Below are 22,413 nucleotides of genomic sequence, written 5' to 3'. Positions count from 1 at the left end.
AAACCAAGGATCTAGTACATATTGTTCCTCCAACCTAACTTCCACATAAGATGTAAACCTAATTGTGTCCATTATTTATGACACCTTGTGTTTTAAGTGTCGTATAGATGTGTCCTAATATTTATTTAAATTGGCCCAAACTCAAAGAGTCAAATCCCTATAGGTGTGTTTATTCAGCATTAGTTAGATTGCAGCACCAAAAGTAGCTCCTGCTAGCTGTTGGTGTCAAGATAACCAGACTCTTCTAGGCTACAAGCTGGAGCTTAATAGCTCCCAGCTCCCCTCAATTTAGAACCCTGTGTTAGCAGCAGCCTCCTACTTCAGAAAGCATTTTGCCATCTTCTAAGGGACCCGCAGGATTTGAGCTCATTATTTTATTTTGGCTATTACGTGGCACTGAAAACGCAACCTGTAAGCCAAAACTATTGTCATTAAAATAAGAACTTTATCATTAGAGCTTCAAATAGAAGCTTTGAACGAGGGTCTCTAAGGCTTTTCAATGCAGATGGCATATGAGGATGGATTTGTGTTGTTTGGCTATGTATCCCACCCATTTATACCCATCACTAAGTTAAATGGATATCATTTCACACTCATTCCCATCCATATCCAGTTTAAACCACACCACAATCTTTAGCTGCATTTGTATCATTGGCTGAATTTGTCAGCCATTTTTACTTCCAAAATGGCGGCTGCCATATGTTAAGTTTAAGTAAAAGTTATTTAACTTCATTGATGATTTAAAAAATAATTACAGCAGCGTTTAAAGGTATGTTACACATGTTAATGTATTTTGAATTTAAAATAAACAAGTTACTATAATAAATACATTTCATTCTAAAATTTCTCTCAAAATGCCCATGTACTTGCTTGTGGGTATGAGTGTCTAGTTTTTTCTGCTGTAAGTAGCACCTGATTGGATATGCTGTATGTTAGTGATGTCAGTAGGATGTGATTGGTTCTGCAGTATGTGATTTTTTCGGCAAGGTAGCCATTTTATTCCTGAATTGTGTGAGAAACCAGAAGGTGTCTCACCCACTACAGCCCCCGTAATCTGTCTTCCAGGTGGACATTACACGGCCATCACTATTGGATCCAGTTCCTGGGGTGGACCAGTGTGGGAGGACCACCTGGGTAAGGGGTCTTCGGTGAATGGGAGTGGGATACTGGAAGGCGAGACGTGGTATCCCTTCCAAGTAACACCTTTACCCCATCTTATCAGATAGGATATGTAGGAACTCTACCCACCCTTTCCTGCACAAAAACTTTCACATGGACAGCCTGTTCTGGGAGAAAACAGACTAACACCTGAGCAGTATACCTGATGTGTCCCAATACAATGGTCTGGTGAGGTCAGGCAATTACTGACCATCGCTCACACCTGGCTTCCATTAAGCTTAAGCTTCCCCACATGGATAAAAGGTGGAGCACGAAAGCACCCAAGGTAACAACAGTTTCGAGACGGCAGCTGAACGAGAGAACAAAGATGGCAACACAGGAGGGGATCACAAGGAGAGAAATTCCCTTGACCCTTCTGACAAGAAACCGTTACTTTCACGAGCCCTCGAGATTGGAAAGCGTAAGACCAGGAAATCAGGCTGAACAATCCTATATTGTGTGTTGGAGATACCAAAGGGCCCTCCCGCGTAAATAATCAAGGCGGGGAGAAGCAGCAGCCGCTGTAGTACTGTCCTTGGCTCCAAGAACAAAAAAGCGTCAGTGAAATCAACACAGCCGGTGAGACCAATTCAAGACCGGTCTGTGTTGAAGCCAAGGTTGCAAGCAGCAAAATTGTATGGCGAGCGCTAGAACGAACATTGCTAAAATACGTGTGAGAAAAGACGCAAGTAAAAGTTGAACTGCTGATGAGTGTTTGAACTTTGATATGGTACCTTTGACAGAATGATCCGGCACCACTTGGGTGCTCAATCGAAGGTCTCTGTAAGGTATCCAGCTGAGAAGTGGCAGAAGTGAGAGTTAAAGGGTTATGTTAAGAAGCGAACAAAGAATTGTGAATCGAAGTGATCCTGCGATGGGTCAATCAAAACCCTGCGCACAGTCAAAAGTCTTCGATTTGGTCCGAGCCCAGTGGAGGGAGACCAACTGAAGGTTTTGTGTTAAAGTGCATCTGAGCTCAGCGGAGGGGGACCTGGGGTGAACAGTGAATCACCATAGAAGTTGTGCGTATGAGAATCCTTAGGAGAAAGGAACTTTGAATGTTTTTTTGTCGCATCAGGCCCTCTGAAATATGAGATTTTGAATGGCAAAGAGACTTTGGCACAGAAGGACCTGATAATGAGATTTTGAACTGCATCCTCATGCTAGAAAAGCCTCAGTATGTGCTAAGCTCGAGTGTGCAACCTTGTCCCGTGCTGAAAATTTGGGGAAGGGAAGTTAACGGCTCAACTATCCTGACATATCATTTCTTGAACACTTTTCTTTTGTATACATTTTTTCCCACACCATTTGTATTTAAGAGTAAGGATTAGTAATAGGTTTGTTACTATAGGCCCTTTTATTTTGGCCAGACGCTACTAGGACGGGGGGATTATTATTTGATGGCCGTAGCTTGCTCCCACCTTTAGATTTAGCATTAGATAGGTGTTTTTCAAACCCACTTGAAGTTCAATAAACATCCTTGAACTGTGATGACTTGTGTCTGTCTTCACTGTTCGATACCATGCCTTCCTTACAATTGTAAGAGAGATACGGAGCCATGCACCGCAGGTGTACATGGCAGGGCTGCTGTTTTGCACCGGTGTGAAGTGAAGAACACCTTGTGTGTGGAGGAGGGGTTAGAACCAGCAGGAGCCATCTAAGGGGTGGCGTGGGGGCTTCCATCTCCAGTTGCAGTCAGCTTGTGCCATGTCCGGCTCAGATCGTAGCAGAACAAGCTAGTAAAAAGTGGGGGTACGGGGACGCATGCTTAAAATGTTTTGCACTGTGGATGAGAGATTTTTTCTAACTTGTGTGAGCCCATCCTGCAAGCTGCACTTTCCCCCACACCAGGAAGGGTAGTCTACGTTTATTTGTGTGTCTATGTGTGTCATGTGCGGTATGTATATCTTGCAACCATGGCGACAATGATGGCTGCAGCATCAGAAACAATGGAGTGGTCGGAGCAGGCTGGGCTCTTGTAAGATCTGTCTTCTTACAGTAAAAAGAGAATTGTTTGTGTGTACGTGTGATATGTTTTTTATATAACAAGCTAATAATATAATTGCAACATATTTATTTGCAAGCATTGCAGTTGTCATACGAGCAGGGAAGCAGTGGTGGTACTTTCTTCAAGAGTACATTTGGGGCATTATCATTACTTCAAGAGGAAATGATGTTCTGGATTTGGACACCACCAATTCTTCTAGACTCTGCAATGCTACTCCAAGCTCACTTCTCACCAAGACCCCCTCCCTTCACCATCACACTATCCAGTATTCTCTTTTTGGTCAAGATATCACAGGGTCTATTGCTGCCCTTTTGCTACTCTCTCAGGTCTGTTGGTTCGCTGACGAGTCTCCTGACCTTGGGCCTCCCAAGATCTACCTTTCTCCACGCTCTTCCCAGGACAGACCGTTAGCTGCCAAGTCTCCTGACTTAGGGTTTCTCTGGCACATCCCGATGGCAATTCTTTCAGGAAAGGGTAAAGATTAGAGGAAAACCTGATGGCCTCAGTGTAGGGGAGTCTTCCTTTGTTGTTGTTATCATATATCTTAAAAAGAAGATTTGGGAATTAGGTGAAAATCCTTAGACTATTTAGTATCCAAATACCTAACCTTTGATGTTGGTGGTCATTTTATAAACATTCAAATTTGCAATGTAGGGGACCGTGAACATTTGCACTTATGTGCAAAAGATTCCTTGTGTGCAATTTTCTACATTTGCAAAACAGATTGAAAAACAGTCTAATTAATGTTTACTCTTCACTTTTCCACAATATCTTTATAAGAAATGCAAATGCAATTAATGATTGCAGGTGGACAGCCAATCCGCTTTATTTCATGTAAACGTCTTTAAAAGCACAAACAATGAAATCACATATCAATAAATCAATCGTGCATGGATACTAAATTACTAAATAAAAAAAATGTACATAGTTGCATAATATTTCAGTGCTTTGAGTATTTACATCTCCAGCACCAGGCAATATTATTATAACTGTTGACTGCAAAAAACAGCTTCTGAATATGACTTCATCTTACATAGTAAATGAGCATTGGTTACAGATCTTACAAATTATTTGCTAAAGTTTGGTATCAAGCATTTCTTTCTGACCGCTCTGTATCTGGGACTCATTAACAGAAAGTGAACCACGCTTTCAGTTACAGCAGGACAGAAAGGGCAGGTTCTTACAGAACTGTTGTGTGTCCACCAACATGCAAAAATATTCAGCCTGAATTTTAGATCTAAGGATCTTTTTTTTAGTGTAGAGATCTCGTTCAGAAGGGGTCCTGCTGAGAATGAGGTCTTATGAGCTAGATACGAATCGAGTAACTATTCAAGAGCTTTCAAAATGCTTTTCTAAATGGAAGAACTCTAAACTATCATTGACTTCTCCCAATTCCTTGTTTATGTCTGCCTCAAATTCCTGTAGGAGATCACGCTGGCCGATAGATTCTAAAATATATTTCACAAGTTTGTACCACCTCCATGCAGAGGCACCTTGTGAATGGATGACGGCCCCTGTGGCACCCTGGTAGAGGCTCAGTTCTTGAATGAATACAAAGCCCCTACAAAACAGGTTTAATGGCAATTTCAGAATTGATAGTGATACTCCTGAGCGCTAAAAACAGCGGAATTGGTGGAGTTCTTAAGAAGGAAGGCCAAAGATTTGTTTTGTAAATCTATTTTCTACCTTGGATTGACTTCCAAACGTGGAATGGCCCCATATTTCACTGCCATACGAGGCAGCGAATACAGCCTGTGATCTGTAAACGTTCATGGGGGGGGTCAATGGAAGATTGTTCTCCAGTTTACAACTTAGTGACCATAAGGTTCCCATATGCCTTTTCTGTACACATTAGCTTCTGGCTAGTTGTTTTGACCACCTAACGTTACTTTGGAGGCGAACCCCCAAGTAATCGAAGCAGTCTACCTGTATCAGCGAAAATCCTTTCAAAGGGGAAATTATGCTTCTTTGTGTGTGAATGATGACATGCCATGACTTTCATCTTGCTTACATTGAATTTAAGTTTTCTTTCCTCACAGAACAGAGACACTATTTCTAGTTTTTTTTTTGCCTGGCAGGTGTTTATGAAATAACTATGGTGTCATCAGCATAGAAAAAAAATACAATTTCCTGTAAGCAATTTTCGGGGCTTCTGCATTTAAACGTAATATTCTAACTGTCAAGTCATTTATATACATAAGAAATAACAGGGGGTCTAGAAGATATCCCTATGCAACCCCACTTAAAATGGGGAATGAGTACGGGGTGTCGCCTCTCTGGCCATAACGTACAACAGCAGTGTTATCCTTGTATAGTCTCCTAATTGGATTTAGGATTTCTCTCAACACTTTCAGAGTTTCTAAGACCTCCCAAAGGATTTTGTGATCCATATTTAAAATCAATAAAAGCAATATAAAAGGCTTCCCTTTTTAAAATTAAATTTTTACTTAAGATAGCAAACAACAGAAATGCTTGGTCAATCGTGCTCCAGGCTTTTCTAAATCCCACCTGTACATCAACTAAAATCGCCTCTTTTTGGATCCACTCCTCTAAGTAATTAAGTAAGATGTTACCATGAACCTGGGACAGGTCGTCAATTCAAGACATAGGAATTATCTCTGCTTTTTTCCATCTTTTCGGGACCCATGTCACTTTGCTCATTCTACTGAAAAAAGTAATTGGAAAGAAGACCCTTGTAGATGCTTCGGCATTAAACTAATATACTTGGAGTTTATCAACCCACGGGACCATGTCCAAATACTGGGGGCACAAAGCTGTGAAGACATCACGCTACTTGATAGTTAGAACAACCATGGGTTCCGAAGGGTCATCCTGCAAAATCCTGTTAGCAATAGATGGCTACAGTACAAACTATTTGAATGGTCCGAATCCATATATTTTTCAATTAGGTGCCAAAAACCGCAGTGGTCATTACAAGCAGAGGCATATCTCAAAGATTCCCATTGTTCCCTTCCTCTTCTAATTTCTTGCATCTAATTACATGTTTATATGAACGACGTAACCCTATGAATTGGCATTTTTATATATCACCTTTTAATGCACTTAGTAGATCTTGCTTAGACAGACGGCACTCTTTAACAAACCATGAGTCCTAGAGCAAGCCATCTGCCTAATATTCCAGGCAGGTCGTACATTACAAAGGACTCCTATTGTATTCCCCTGCTTTTACTAGGCAGTAAATTCAGATGGATTCTGTAGAAACTCTTGGCCTTAATTCTATCAGATTTTAAGGCAGATCGGTAAAGCTAGCGGACATGCTTCATCTGCTTCACCTCGCCAGTCCACCTGGCAAAACCATGAAAATCCCCGGATCGGTAAAAGAGGGATTTAAGAAATTACCCCCATTGTCTTTTTGTACTATGCATAACAACAGCAAATTATGTTGTACATACATGTAATCATTGTATTTAATTTTACATTTTTCCAGGCCAAAGTTAAAAAAGAGCGGGTGAGGATTGAGGATGAATTTAACGAGCTCCATCAGTTCCTTGAAGAGGAGAAGGGCCGGTTCCTCAGTCAACTGAAGGAAGAAGAGATGAAGATTCTGCACAAATTGAATGAAGCTTTGCTTCAATATTCTGAACAGAGTTATTCTCTGAAAAAACAGGTCACTCAAGTAGAAGAGAAGCTTAAGCTGTCCTCGGTCCAGCAGCTACAGGTAAAGGGAATTGGGTGGAGACTGTGCCTCTGGTGTCAATCCACAGTCGTAGAAACTGCAACGCTCTCCTCGCCATATGTGGGTGCTCTCTAAAGTAGGGGTGCAGATCTAACTTTAGCTCTTGCTAAAATATTGACAAAAAATAGATCATGAAATAAGGATATGCCATACAGATGTAATGATATTAACGAATACGGCCAACTGTGTGTTGCATATGGCAATGAATATCGGGAGCGCTCCCGATATTCATTGCAGAAACCATTTTCGCCAGCAGAATCCACCGCAACCGCGAAGCATTAGAGTTTTTTGCAGAACAGGCAAATCCCTGCAACACTCAATTGTCTCAATGACTATTGGATACAAGTCTCAGAAAAAGAGCTAGGATGCTCGAAACACGTGTCAGGCTGTTATCTTTAAAATAAATACCATTTGGAATTCAACTATTGCATCCCTTTGGCACAGACTTTCTGCGACTCTCATTTCTTAACTGTTAATTGCCTGTGGTAGTATATGGCAGTATACCCACACCTCCCAGGAACCTGCAGCCTCTTGGGCAAAACATAATTATCGGTGCAAGCGCTGTGGATAACTTTGACTTATTCTGCCACCCGTTTTTCTCACTATACTAACGAAGACTGAGCATCATTCCTGCCATTCAAATTTGCATCAATTGCTTAAAACGCAAAGCACGGGCGAGAGGGAAGAAAGTAAAACCACGATAATGATGTATAAGTAAATACAGAAACTCTGTTTTGTTAAACAAGTATTTTGATGAACTTTTTCAATACATAATAGAAGAAACATTTCTACCAAATGTGCGACCCTCCTTTATATGCAAAATATAGTTTTAAAGCCTTGCTCTCCCCCTCCTTCTTGAAGCACCTGCATAGTTCAACATTCACTAAAATGAGGGCCAATAATTTGTTTGCCAGAAACACACTCATATACCATAGCAATTATATGCCAAAAAATTGACATCTAAAATATGGATTAATGCAATTGCGACCATTTTAAATTGTTTTAATAACTTTTCTTTTCTGCTGGAAACTCCCCCTTTTCTTCTCCCCATCTAGATTGCAAACCCCCATTCAACTTTCACAGGTTTACCCTTTGACCTTTTATTTTTTGTGATAAATGTTTGTGTTGTCTTCCAGCCAAACCCACAAGTACCCCGCCCTTTGCCAATTCATGATCTTGATTTTTGAAAAATAAAAGTTTTATAATAAAAATACAATATATAGACCTCTATATGGAATGTCTCAAAATTTAAACCTCAGGATTTTGACTGGACCCCCAGGTCAACGCCTGCTGATGTTAATGTCACTATTACATTATTTTGGGTTACAGCACAAACCTATTATGACACAGTATCAACAAAACACACAGGGCAATGAAAGTTTACTTTCAAAAACAACAGTCTGTGGTAGTTTAAACTGCTATATGGCTTAGGGACTCAACTTTAACCCAAAAGGGACAGCTGGACTAAAGCTGTCAGCATGAGTGCACTCAGAATGGGGTAAGGGCCTTATGGTGTAAGGGTTGTCACTACAAGGCAGTTGCGGGTGCCGGGGGGTATCAGTAGATGGTTACAGCAGTGGTACATATGTACACTATACTTTTTGGCATGTATCATTACGAGAGTGAGAAAATGCTGAGTATGGTTTTAGCACTTTGTCCATTAGTCGCTGAAAAGTGGCTGGGGCTCTTTCCAGACCAAAGGGTAAGACCTTGAATTGAAATATGCCCTTTAGCGTTCAAGCGGCAATTTATTCCCTGTCAGCTGGATTTATGGGTACTTGCCAGTAACCCTTTGTCAAGTATTCTGAAATCTATACAACAACACTGGTCAAACCTTGAAACTAAAACAATAGAGCAGGACCAAGGATTCTCAGAGGGCTCAATGACATCCACCTTGAACATTTCCTCTGTCTCTTTCTCGATGGTCATTTTTCAAGCTTCAGGGATTCTGTAGGATTTGAAATTAATGGTCTTCCCTGCTGGGGTAAATACCTCAAGGAACTGGGCCAACATATCGCTAATGTCACTCTGTTGGAAAGGGGACAGATATCAGAAAACTAATGTGTTTCTATGATCAGAGTCAGTGAGGAAGGCGGCCATGGTAATAGTGGTATCCAGACTGGGGTACCTTTGAGCAGGTTGATATGATAGACCTGTGTTTTCTGGCATCTATTGGGTTGGGAGATAAGATAATTCAAGGGGCCTTTTTTCCCCAAGACTTCATAAGGACCATACCACTCGGAAATCATCTTGTTCTCTGACGTGGGAAGGAGAACTAAGACTGATTGTCGAACTGAGAAGGATCGGGTGATAGCTTGTTTATTGTAGACAGCTTGCTGATATTATTGAGCTTGTCCCAGATGTTATTTCTCTTACCATCGCCATATGGGTTATTAGCTTCTGTGCGGTTTAGCAAATGGGCAGAAGGGCCTCCTCGCTTTCTAGATCTCCTTCAGCATGTCTAACACATCTCGGGTGCCCTCCCATATAGTAGTTAATATGGGTAATCGCCCAGCAAAGTTTGTGGGGTCTTTCAGACTATGAAAAATGCCAAGGGTATCATGACATCCCAGTTTTTCCCATTGGTTTACACCAGTTTCTGCAATATTCTCTTTAACGTGTGGTTGAAACATTTCACCAAACCATCTGTCTGGGGATGGTAGACTCACATTCTCAAGGTTTTGATATTAAGTCGTTCTTTTACCACTTGCATTAAGCGAGACATGAAGGTTGTGCCTTGATCTGTGTGAATCTCCTTCCGAAATCCTACTCTCGATAAGAAGGACAAAAGGTGTTTTACTATTTGCTGCATCGTGTTGTTATGCAAGATAAATGCTTCTGGATAATGGGTGGCATAATTCATGATCACCAGGATAAAGCAGATGCCCAATTTATAAGGATTCTAGTGGGCCTATGATGTCTGTCGCTATCCTTGAGAACAGAATTCTGATGATGAGTAGATGTGGTAAGAGGGCTATTGGAAAATGGATTTGCTGCTATTTTCCGACAGATCTTACAAGTTTGAACAAAATCCTTACCGTCGTCGAAGGCTCCCGGCAGGTAGTATTTGGAAATTCTTATTTTGGGGTTTTCTCACCCATTGATGAGCAGCTGTGAGATGTGAATGAGCTAGCTCCAAAACAATTTACATAATGGTTCAGGGAACGACTATTTGTGTTCAATGTATTCCATCTGTTGTTATATCCCCCCCGATATAACAGCCTTTTTTAAGAAAAAGGAGGGACTGGTTTGACTGTGACCTGTCTCTTAACTGATTACCTTGCTAAAGGCTTCTGCAAGGACTTGATTATTCCTCTGGGCAAAGGCCAAATCTGTTAAGGGGGTTACCTCTTCTATTTAGCTTTGGTGGGTCTCTACTTGGGGAATATCTGCCTTTCCGAACCCCTTTGATCCTCTCTCGTTTACCCTTTGTACCTCCACCTCTTGGGGTACAGCGAACATGGTTTTTTGAAGATCCCTTGTGCTACCTTTTCACCCTCCTTTATGGGATAAGGATTGTTTCCATGATTACGTAGAAAACCTTTAATATCCCCATAGAAATCATGATCGATGACCCCGCCATAACATCCAATCCATACCTCCAGGCCAAGCCTGATTTTGAGGGCAGTCTAATATAAGCACCTCAGGGAGGGGCCAGGACAAAGCCAGTGTGAATCAGGCATCTCTCCCCAGAGGAAATTAGAATTTCTTCTAAACTTTGGAGATGATCAAAACCTGTAGGCTCTAGTTTGGCTACTGGAGGGGATTTTGCCTTTGAACTTAATTTAGTTAACAGCACTGGTCCCCAACTTTTGTCAGTCGGTATAGCACCCACTCTGACACCATATGTGGCGGCCCAGAAGAAGGATATGGACAGGGTTTGGACATTTCTCAGAATATTTATGAAATTATAAGAATAATGCCTATCTATCCCTATTGCCGTCAGGGTTTTTCCCGCCTGTATAAATAATGAAGGTGCTTGTCAGTCATGAAGCAGTCTCCAAATAAAAATAGTCAGCTGTCCCATAAACTGATACTACCTGGCCCTACCACTATTCTAACCAAAGTAAATGAAATCCTGGGGATGGCTCTTCTTAAAGAGTTAGTTCTTCAATCCAAAGTCACTTAACCTGGTATCTTTGACTAGTCTCTCGTCACTTTCTGTATCAGAGCTTGTAACTCGTTCAGTAGGTTTTTGGCTTTACTCTTTCTTCCCTGTTCAGTGTTCAATGGATCTCCTCTTATCTTTTGTCTTATCCTTTGATTAAGGCTATTATACCCTTTTCACATATACCTCTTTAGAGTTTCTTGGTATTTAACGTTTTTTCTCTCCTGAGTTAGCTTACTTGATATTTCTCTCTTATAGACCCTACTGGTATTTACTTCACACTCGTAGGATTCTCTTCCCAATATGTTCCACTCTGCACTTCTTGTTTTATGGGATATCTTTCCCTCTTCCCAGGGAATGTGTATCCAATGCTTATTAGCCTCTCTTACAGGTTTACTCAAGATTCTCTTTCTCACATTGTTCCAGTTCCAGTTATCACCTTTCCATTACATGCCTGGTCAATTTCACAGGGACGGGTTTTTCCTGAGGTGTAACGGTTTCCTGAGCCATCCAGGCTCTCCCGTCTTCCCTGTTACCTCTGGGTTGATAGGGCAAGTCCAGCTGACCACCGCTCGCTCGGGTTGTTCTCTATACCTTTGGTTTGCTCTTGCTTGACGTCTCCCAGCGTCCCGCTTTCAGACTTCTCGGTCTCTACGACCAGGTTTAGCCGTGGGACACCAGGTGCTTCGCTGTTCCTTCAGCATGGTTGTTTTGGCATTGTTGTAAGGGCGTACTGCCCAATACAAAGCTGTCATGATCGCGCCACCCACGTATCCTCCTCTGCTACTATACTCTTCTCAGTTAAATGGAGTTTCCCTTTTAAAGAGACAGTTTCTCTTTTTGGCTCATGGTGACTTATTATGGTTTTCTCTTCAGCAAAGTCTCTGGATTTTAAAACGTTATTTGTCTCTGATAGTCCCATGTTTGCCATTACTGGGAATGGCCTACGGAGTTCCTCACAAGAACGGGAGTCCTTGTCCCCAAAGGTGGAGCCTCTCCCGGTGAGGTCCCACTTGCCTCAACACCTAGGGAGGGTATTGCAGAGCGGGCTCACCTCCCTAGCCTAAGAGAGAGGGGCTGCCCCTTGCGAAGAAGGGACAAATTACCTAGATGTATCACAAATAGCACAGACAAGATTTGTCTTGTTGGGAGCTATGCTCAGAACTATGTTTGGGAGCTATTTTGCAGTCGAATAGTTGAGCTTTTATTAATAGATATAAAATGAATGTATTTAATTCATTTATGGGGGCCAGTTGACTTTCTGCAGAGTTCCAAAACTGTAACCCTCACCTGGTATCCACGGGAACGTCACTCAGCCTGTTCTGACCTCTTACGACCTCGAACCCTTCCCTGGAGTCTTCTTGACTGGAGACTGGGCCTTGTTTTCTTGGAAAGTGTGCTCTCCGTCCTGCTTTCAGTGCAGGGGCACGTTGATTGATGCAGGCTCGTTGCTGCCTAGTTACTTCACTGGCAAGAGTCCGACAGGTAAGTATAATGAGTCTTTTGAACAGTTCTCTAACTTTGTTCCTTTTCTTCCTTAGATATTGGCCGGAGTCCGGGGATGGCGACGTGCTGCTGAGATGAATAGCGCTGAAGGTAAATGAGAGTGCGATTTGCGATGTGACCCTTTTGTATTTGTATCGAACTGAGGTTTTTTTCTGTGTCTTTTAGGTGCCGCAACGTTCAGCGTGGATGCCGGTTATGAAGAAGAAATGCGGTGAGTAAGCGCGGTATGCAGCGCCTCTAGATGTTTCCACACTAACCTGGAGTGTCTTTTCCCTCTTGCAGATGGTTGAGAAGTTCCAGAGACAGAGTTCCCCCAGAACGGCTGGGATTCAGGTAAGCGTTTGAAGCTCGTAAAGTCTTTAAAAATAAGCAAAGATTTGCTGAATGCTTACTAATGCCTTTTTTCTGTTCTTTTCCCTTTTCCTTAGGAAGAGGCGTGCCGGGATGGGAATGACACCGCCGAAGATACCCGCAGAACAGAAGGAGCGATGAATGATGGGCAGAAGCACCGCAAGGTAAGGCTGTTCCTAACGGTGTTCTTGTTCTTGCAGGAGCTGAGTGCAGAAGAAAGATGCAGGCCTACTGGAGACCGATCCGAACACGGTAAGTGTCACGCTGCAGGTGCAGAAAACAAACACAAAGCATGTTTCTCAGCCTGGGCGTGGCTTAAAAAGTCTCTGGGTATCCCAGGTGTCTCTGGGCTGAACCACACCCAAAAGACTACACTGCACATGCAGTTCTGGGAACCGAAATATGTGGGGGCATCCATTTTGTCCCCATCAATGCACTACAAGTCCAATCCCCAATGTTATCCTATAGGAATGAGTGAGTCTGATGCCACAAGCGCTGAGTCTGACTCCAAGTGGGTCTTTGGAGGGATGGAGAGGCCCTTGAGGGCCATGTAGGTGATTGTGGCTTGGCTCCAGCCTGACATCTTGGAGAGCTGGGGACATGAGGGGCAGGAATTATGACAGCACTCCCCCCCAAGGCCCCTCTCAAGGTGGCTCTTCTGTCTGGTCCTGATTTGTTTGGATGGTTTTGATGAAATCGTCTAAGCAAGCAAGGTGCATGCATGTACTCACAAGGCTCCCATGTCCTGTCTTGTGGACCATACCCCTTCCAGTCTACTAAGTAGTATAATTTGGATCTGATGTACTTTGAATCCAGGATGTCCTTGACTTTGAATTCTTGCTCCCCGGCGACTCCTACTGGCTGCGCTGGCATTGCTACTCGGGTCCCAGGTTGAACAGGTTTAAGGAGAGACACGTGGAACACAGGATGAATCTGCATGTTTGAGGGCAAAGCTAGTCTGACCGCCACAGGATTTATCACGGAGGGGACGGTGAATGGACCCAGGTATCTTGGACGGAAAGTTCGGGTTCCTTTAATTGACATGTGTTTAAACGCCAGCCAGAGTTTGTCTCCCACTTGGTAGTTGGGGGCCTTTGCTCGGTGTTGATCAGCAAACTTCTTTTGGCGATTCTTAGCTTGAAGTAGGTGTTCAGCTGCCCTTTTAAAGGTTTGAGAAATGGTCGTGTGCAAGGTTTTGACTGCTGGCATTTCCAGGGTTGTAGGAACGTCCAACTCAGAAGTACGTGGGTGCCTGCCATACATGGTATAAAAGGGTGTCTGCCCAGTGCTGGTGCGTAGGGAATTATTATAAGCATATTCAGCTATCCATAATAGGTCAGACCAGCTTCCTTCAGCTTGGTGTAACATGCAACGCAGATACTGCTCAAGCGTCTGATTTGTCCTCTCAGTTTGACCATCGGTTTGGGGATGGTGACTGGTGGATGGCCGGATGTCGATCTGGGCCATAGAGCAGCATTTTCTCCAGAAGTTAGATACAAATTGAGTACCTCGGTCTGAGACTAAAACTGAAGGAAACCATGGAGCCGTACGATACCTTCAAGAAATACCTTTGCCAGAGTGGAAGCATTTGGGAGCCCCTTAAGAGGAATGAAATGTGCCATTTTTGAAAATAGGTCCACGACCACAAGAATAGTGTTAAACCCTTGACTGGGTGGTAAGTCAGTAATAAAATCGAGGGACAAAGTGTGCCAGGGTGCTGGTGGAATTGCCAATGGTTGCAATAGCCCAGCTGGTTTCTGCTTGGATGACTTGTTTTGAGCACACACTCCACAAGATAGGATGAATTGGATAATGTCTTTACGCCACGTGGGCCACCAATAATTTCGTTTTACCTTGGCTAGGGTTTTAGCGATTCCAGCGTGGCCCTCGATCAAGGAATCATGATAACCGGACATGACTTGTTCTCGTAGTTCTTGGTTTGGTAAGAATAAACGATTCCTGAAGTAGGGCAACTGATCTTTTATCATTTAATGTTCTCCTTGTGCACTTCACGCCTGTAATTGCTCCGGACTCATCAGGTTTTGGATTTCTTCATGTAATTCTATCTGAGTTATGGTTGCTGTGATTCCTAGGAGCTTGTCACTCGGGATGATTGCTATTGGGTCAGGGGTCTGATGCCCTTGCTCTTCCACCCCCATATGGGAAAGGGCATCGGCCTTCCGATTTTTCACCCCTGGTCGAAATGTAATCACATAGTCATATTCAGCAAAAAAAAGATCCCAATGTGGTTGTCGCGAGGATTGGGCCTTTGCCGTTTTTAGGTACTGTAGGTTCCGGTGGTCAGTTATTACGGTGATTGTGTGTCTGGCGCCCAAGAGGTAGTGCCGCCATGCCTTAAAGGCTGACTTAATGGCCAGGAGTTCTTTGTCTGTGATAGCGTAATTGAGTTCAGGGGGTGTGAATTTACGCGGCCAGAAGGCAACAGAGTGTAACTGTCCCATTTTGTGGTCCTTTTGTGAGAGGACAGCTCCCATAGCCATGCTTGAGGCGTCTGTTTCCATCAGGTATGGGAGATCAGGGCGAGGGTGGCATTAGATTGGGGCAGATGTGAATCTTGCTTTGAGTTCCTGGAAAGCATCCTCGGCTTCTGTTGTCCACTGGAACATTTTGTTGCTTTTCCTTAGCAATGACGTAATGGAATGCAAGATTTGCGAAAGTCCTGGGATGAACCGGCGGTGGAAGTTTGCAAAACCCAGCATACCTTGAACCCCCTTGAATGAATTTGGGGATGGCCAGTTCAGGATAGCATCTACCTTGTCTACATCCATTCGGATTCCATTCGGGCTGAGAATAAAGCCCAGGAATTCCACCTCAGAGACGTGGAATGAGCACTTTTCGAGCTTGGCATAGAGCTGGTGTTGACAGAGTTTCTCCAATACGGATCGGTCGTGTTTAACATGGTCCTGCTTTGATGCGGAATATAGTAGAATATCGTTGATGTACACTAAAGCACAGACATCAATCAATTCCCGTAGGACATCGTTCATGAAGTATTGAAATGCTGCAGGCATGTTGCAAAGGCCAAAGGGCATTACTTGATATTCGTACAAGCCTTATTTGGTGCGAAAAGCAGTTTTCCATTCGTCCCACTGTTTTACGCGAACAAGGTGATTTGCCCCCCTCAGGTCTAGTTTTGTGTTGATTTGGGCATCTTTGACTGGATCAAGCAATTCAGGGATCAGTGGCAGGGGGTAGCGTTTTTTTACGGTAATCTGCTTCAGTGCACGATAGTCGATACACATTCTCAAGTCCCCCTCCTTTTTCGGTACGAAGAATAGAGGACTGGCTGCTGGAGACTTCGAGGGACGTATGAACCCGCTGGGCAGGTATTGGTCAAGATATGCCTTCTGGTGCTGGTTTTCTGGTTCCGTGAGTGCGTAAATTCGCCCACAAGGGATTTGTGCACCAGGTATCAGGTCGATTTGGCAATCGTATGGTCTATGCGGTGGCAGGGTATTAGCCTGTTCTTTCTGAAAGACATCTTGAAAGTCCTGGTATTCACTTGGTAGGGTGCCGATTGCCACAGTCGCAAGCGTGGAGGTTCTGGTGTCTATTGGTTGTTTCTCTTGGCGATAACATGTGTGGGCGCAAGTCTCGGGAAAGGCCAATTCTTTTGCTCGCCAATCAATTCGAGGATTGTGAGCTACCAACCATGGCATTCCCAAAATCAACCGGAACTGTGGTGCCTTAATGAGGTCGAAAACGATAGATTATTGGTGTCCATCCTGGCACAGAAGGGTTAAAGCTGTAGTGCATTGGGATACTGGACCAGAAGCTATTTCCGTGCCGTCGACAGGGGTAACAGTGTCGGTGGTTGATTTAGGGTGTAACGGAAGCCCCATCTTTGCCGCAAGATCCTGGTCGATGTAATTCCCAACGGCTCCACTGTTAATGTACGCTCTTACTGCGTGCATCCGAGATGGTTGTTGGTGATTGATCAAGACCACAGGTGGGAGGTCTGTAGTTTACTTTCTTTGCTCGACAAATGGACCCCTACACTTGGCGGGCTGGGGAGTTTTCCGATTCCTTGATGGTATCTTCTGTGTCCGTGGCCCCCACCATCCTCTTCGGTGGCTTCACAGGGCACTCTTTAAGGAAATGACCTGACCTTCCATACTACGGACATAACTGCTGCTGTCTCCTTTTATCCCTTTCCGCTTTAGTCAAGGGGGATCTGTCCCCCCCCCAATTTGCATTGGTTCTCCTGAACCTTCGGTTGTGCGGGCAATAGTGTCCTTTGAACGCACATACATAGGGCAAGGGTCTGGTCTGGTTCGATCTGCTCTTCTGTCCTGCAACCTATGAACCAGTTGAACGACAAGGTCAATGAATTCTGAGCAGTCTTTCGGGGGGTTCACTACTTGTGCGAGAACATCCTTGAGCTCCCCCCGCAACCCCTGATGAAATAACGTGGTTCTCTTCTCCACTGGCCATTCTGCTTCAACTACGAGTCTATTGAACGTGGCTATGCATGTTAATAGGTCTTAATTCCCTTGGCGCAGGGACAGAAATTTGTTGTCTAATGCCTGCCCATGTGTACGATGGGCGAACAGCTTTTCCATCTCCTGCTGAAAGCCCCTGAAGTCATGCAGCAAAGGATCGTCTTGGGCCACAAAGGGTACAGACCAGTCCGCGGCACTACCACTCAGGTAGGATAGCACAAAAGCGACCCTTGATTGGTCATTCGGAAAGGCCCCGGGTCTACAAAGGAAGTGCAGGTGGCACTGGTTCATGAACGTTGCAAACCTCTTGGGATCCCCCGTAAATCGTTCGGGCAGGGCCAAGGGAACTGCCCCAGGAAGGGTTATCTGAACGGGATTGGCTGATGGTGCTGGCATCGAGGGAACGCTTCCCGGCAATGGTGCATGCCCTGCTTGTGACTGGAGAAGTTGCCGGCTTAAATCATCAGTGCGTTCTTTGGCTAATATCAGCTCTCTCCTCAGGGTGTTGGTCTCCTGCCTGGCTGCATGTACTTTGGAATGTAGCTGCCCCAACATGTGGGCTAACTGGTCGGTTTCTGACGTTTCCATGACGCCCAGGTGGATTTTGATGTGAGTCTATGTGTTCTTTAACGCTCACCTGGTATCCACGGGGACATCACTCAACCTGTTCTGACCTCTTACGACCTCAAACCCTTCCCTGGAGATGGATGAGAAGTTCCGGAGACAGAGTTCCCCCAGAGCGGCTGGGATTCAGGTAAGCATTTGAAGCTCGTACAGTCTTTAAAAATAAGCGAGGATTTGCTGAATGCTTACTAATGCCTTTTTTCTGTTCTTTTCCCTTTTCCTTAGGAAGTGGCGTGCCGGGATGGGAATGACACCGCCGGAGATGCCCACAGAACAGAAGGAGCGATGAATGATGGGCAGAAGCGCCGCAAGGTAAGGCTGTTCCTAACAGTGTTCTTGTTCTTGTAGGAGCTGAGCGCAGAAGAAAGATGCAGGCCTACTGGAGACCTATCCGAACACGGTGAGTGTCACGCTGCAGGTGCAGAAAACACAAAGCATGTTTCTCAGCCTGGGCATGGCTTAAATTATCTCTGGGTATCACAGGTGTGTCTGGGCTGACCCACACCCAAAAGACTAGACTGCACATGCAGTTCTGGGAACCAAAATATGTGGGGGCATCCATCTTGTCCCCTTCAATGCACTACAAGTCCAATCCCCAATGTAATCCTATGGGAGGGAGTGAGTCTGATGCCACAAGCGCCAAGTCTGACTCCAAGTGGGTCTTTGGAGGGATGGAGAGGCCCTTGAGGGCCATGTAGGTGATCATGGCTTGGCTCCAGCCTGACATCTTGGAGGGCTGGGGACATGAGGCCAGGAATCATGACAAAAACTACTAAATGTAACCTCTGCGCTATGGGCTGGAATGAGACAATGACAGCACCTATCAGTTTGTTATTTGTAAATGCAGTCGTGGCATTTGTTCCCAGTGTACACACACATGCAGGATTAAAAGCTGTCCTAGAAACTGAAATGTCAGAGTTGAGTGATTAGGCGATAGCCTTTATTGAAAGTTAACTCTTTCCATTTACCCCGGTTGGGAGATCATTTATCCGCTGTACAAAATGAAACACATTTCTAGCATGCAGGGAGAGCCAAGCGGGTGCAAGTCCTCCACGGGACCATGTTGGGACCTAATATTTTTGTATCCTGACCCCCAAGCATGTGAAGGAGGGGTTTCTTTACACTGTCCCATGCCTTTGCCTGGGAAGAGAATTATTGGTCTACTCTGTAAGTTACTCCCTCTAGGCTGGAGTGGCATATTAAACATAGCCATCATCAGAAGTCAGTAATTAATTGTATGCATGCAAGTTCAGATAAAGAAAAGGCACGCCCTTAAAGAGGGTGGGGGTCGGATGTTGCCCAGTTGTTAGTTTACTAGTCTGTTTACTGGAAATTGCAGCTTTCAGTAAACAGACTGTTGAACTAGCAACATACAAGATTTTCATCATGCATGATGTACATGTCATTTTGCACAGCAGCCATCTGCTAGATGAAGCAGGCTTGTGACACCCATCGTGTCAGCTGCTGTCCAATTCCCATTTCACTCATTCCTGGTTTGCATGAGATTAACGTTTTTCCGTACAGCCAGCACCCTCACTAACCAGAGCCCTTCTATGAGGGAGAGCCAGGCCTGCAGGGTTCTCCCACACCTTCTCACATAACTAGATGGGGATGGGCTGGGGGGCAGAGATGGGGTTACGACCCAGAGGGGTAGGGGAGTGGCAATCTGCCAGTTTGCCTAGGGCAGTAAAATTCCTACCGACAGCCCGAGTGGAGGTAGAGAACTTCAGTAGGAAGAAGGGTATAGAGAGGTAATAAGTGACTGGAGACCCAGTCAGAATGTTAGATTTAGGGTTTGTTGCATACAGGGTGCTGTATGACACATTCAGTGATCTGAAGAGGGCAAACAACACAAGCGACTGTAAAGACTGGAGGGGGGTGTCTGTACTCCTGCTCTATATGGTAGAGGAGAGGCACAGAGGACCCCAGCCAAGATTCTCTATTGTGGTAGCAATTGACGAGTAATCGAGGCCTAGGTTATCAGGAGGTGATGCAGGCTGGTTCTTAAGTACAGTGTAGTACCCAAGCACCCACAGAGGAATGTCCACACACTGTATTAGTTAAAACACAGTCTTTATATAATTAAGGTTGAAGATTATATACAATATCATAATAACTCACTTTGTGCTCAGTTAATCTACAATGGCAAATATATACAGGTCTAAGTGGTACGACAATTATTATCAGATTTAATTAAAGTGCATCAACTGTACTCTAGTGAAATGTCACACAAATCAATTAATAAAGGTAACCAACAATAGACATAGCAGGAAAGCAGTTGGTCAGAACAATTGGCAGAATATTGGCCCTTTACCTAGACACAGTTCTGTGTGGAGATCCCCCCACCTGGGCAACCTGTAAAATAAAGATACACTACAAGCCCAGTCCATATATTGTTCAAGTCGTATTCCCTTCTAAAATGTTTCTATCACCCCAATGTACCTGGAATAGCAGAGTTCCTCGAGGAGGCGTTGAGGGATCCTTCTTGAGTGACTCCCTTTTAAACAGGAGCCACGGATCGTCGATGTGCCTCGAAGAAAGTGAACTCTGTGTCGAGAATCCTCAATGGAATTTTGGCGGCATCGAGGCGGCAGCTTTGGTCCTGGCGATTCTGGTCGACGACGAGTCAAAGATGTCCTGCAAAGAAGAGGCGCGCGGGGCACCTCAATGTCGATAGTTCGGAACCGCAAAGAGTTTGTGAAGAACTTTGCCCAGCAAGGGCGTCGAGTCATCCAGCGTCTCTACAGTCTATGGGTGGCGGGAAACCCACCGGCGGATGCTCCACGGCGCATTGATGGCCTGGTCTTCTCCAGCGGGATAAGGCAGTAGCGGTGCAGATGAGCGCATCCGGGAATCAAATGTCTTAATCAATGGAGCGTGCGGCTCCGGTCATCGATGGCACGGCATCGAGAGGTCCCTGCTTCTGGGCAACATGGCTTTGACGGGCCTCCAGTGGTTATAGCAAACCTGTGAACTCTGGTCGACGACGGTGGACGGAATGTCTGCTGCTTATCATCGTTCTCCTCGGCCGTTCCCATCTCCAGTTGGCAGCCTGTCGAGGGTCTGACTTCCAGGGAGCTTTGGCAAAGATTAGCGGTGCTCGATGATTTCTCGGAGCTCGGGAAGAGGGCGCCTAACCAGGTCCTCTCTTCGATCAGTCTCAACGTCACAGCGGCTTTCAGATTGCAGTGAAGGTAACAGCAGTCAACCTTCTTCAGGCTTGGCTCCGAGAGCAAGCGTCAGTTTCAATTTCAGCTTCTGAATGATTTCTAACAGTGAGAGGCCCCTAGATATACTGTTAATCTCCGATTCATTCTGCTGGATCACACTCAGTCAACAGTTCACTCAGAAAGGCATTCAGCAGTCAGTCAGCCAATCAGGCATTCAGTGCATTCAGGCCATATTCCTCCCTCTCAGACACTCACAACAAGGAATGTGTATTGGGACAAGTACCCAGCCATTCAACACTACACCCTGCATTCATACCAGTTTCAGGCAGGGCTGTCTCAGTCGTTGTGTTTCATATTAGAAACCCGACATCCTCAACAAGAAGTGCAGATTGGTCACACACTCCATTCACCCAGGTCCCACCCACAGGGTGTACCCACAACATACAGTCAATGGGAAGGCTCCAGACAGTCTGGCCTGGACTTCTCTACAATACCATATATGGAACTTCCACCCAACAGCCAGTCAGGGGGAAGGGACAGAGTCAGGGCTTCCCAGGTCTTTGGGAAAAAAGGTAACAGGCAATAGAAGGCAAGAGGCCACAGGGGCCATCTTGTTTCCTATCAGGAATGAACTGATTCCAATGACAGGGCCTGGGTATCCCAAAATGGAGATACTCAGAGCACCTGTCAAATTCAGCATGGAGCTCCCACCAGCCCATACCCTGCTCTGTGGGCCACACACAGGTGCCCAAAAACATACACTAGGGGCACAGGGTTGTATCCCCACCCATGGGTGCCATAAGGGTATCCCATGGGTCTGTACACCAAACCAAAAACAGGAAGAGCTGCACTGTCAGGAGTCCCACATGGACTCCTGGGCAGAAAACAATACAGAACACAAATGAAAAAGGACTACAGGACAAGAACAGGGAGGCCCTGTCCCTCCAATGCATTTCCAGCACCACAGTGACAACACCATAGTTTTGGGGAGGTGGATGGCAAGGCAGTCAGTGCCCATCTCTTGAAGCGAGTGGATGAGTCACGTGCCACTATGTGCCAACTGGGATGAAGAGTAGGAGGAGCCATGAATCCCAGATGGCAGGTTGTGGGAGAGACAGACTTGCCTGATTTTGCTAGGAGGGAGCCGAGGTTTGGGGAGGTGGGGGGGCACACAGTCAGGGTCAGTGCCGCGAAGAGTGGAGAAGGCAAGTGTCATCGGGTGATGCCTCGGGGGAGAAGCAGGAGGAGCGTGAACAAATGATGGAAGCTTTTGGGAGGGGCACCGCCACCTGACTTGCTGGGAGGAAACAGATGAGATTCTGGGAGGC

The 22,413-nt window shown here is 45.1% G+C and overlaps 1 protein-coding gene across 1 annotated transcript in view; it reads left to right on the top strand.

The window, feature by feature from the left end:
- Positions 1 to 22,413, top strand: part of LOC138580116 (uncharacterized) — a 119,731-nt gene that overhangs the window by 40,291 nt on the left and 57,027 nt on the right. Inside the window, exon 3 of the mRNA XM_069650393.1 lies at positions 6,615 to 6,845. Within this exon, the coding sequence (XP_069506494.1) occupies positions 6,615 to 6,845 (231 nt within the window). The remainder of the gene's footprint in view (positions 1 to 6,614; positions 6,846 to 22,413) is intronic.

This window comes from Ambystoma mexicanum, chromosome 3p (genome assembly GCF_040938575.1).
Source record: "Ambystoma mexicanum isolate Mex_15411 chromosome 3p, UKY_AmexF1_1, whole genome shotgun sequence".
In the NCBI taxonomy this organism is placed as follows: Eukaryota; Metazoa; Chordata; class Amphibia; order Caudata; family Ambystomatidae; genus Ambystoma; species Ambystoma mexicanum.
This window is presented reverse-complemented; position numbering and strand designations above follow the sequence as displayed.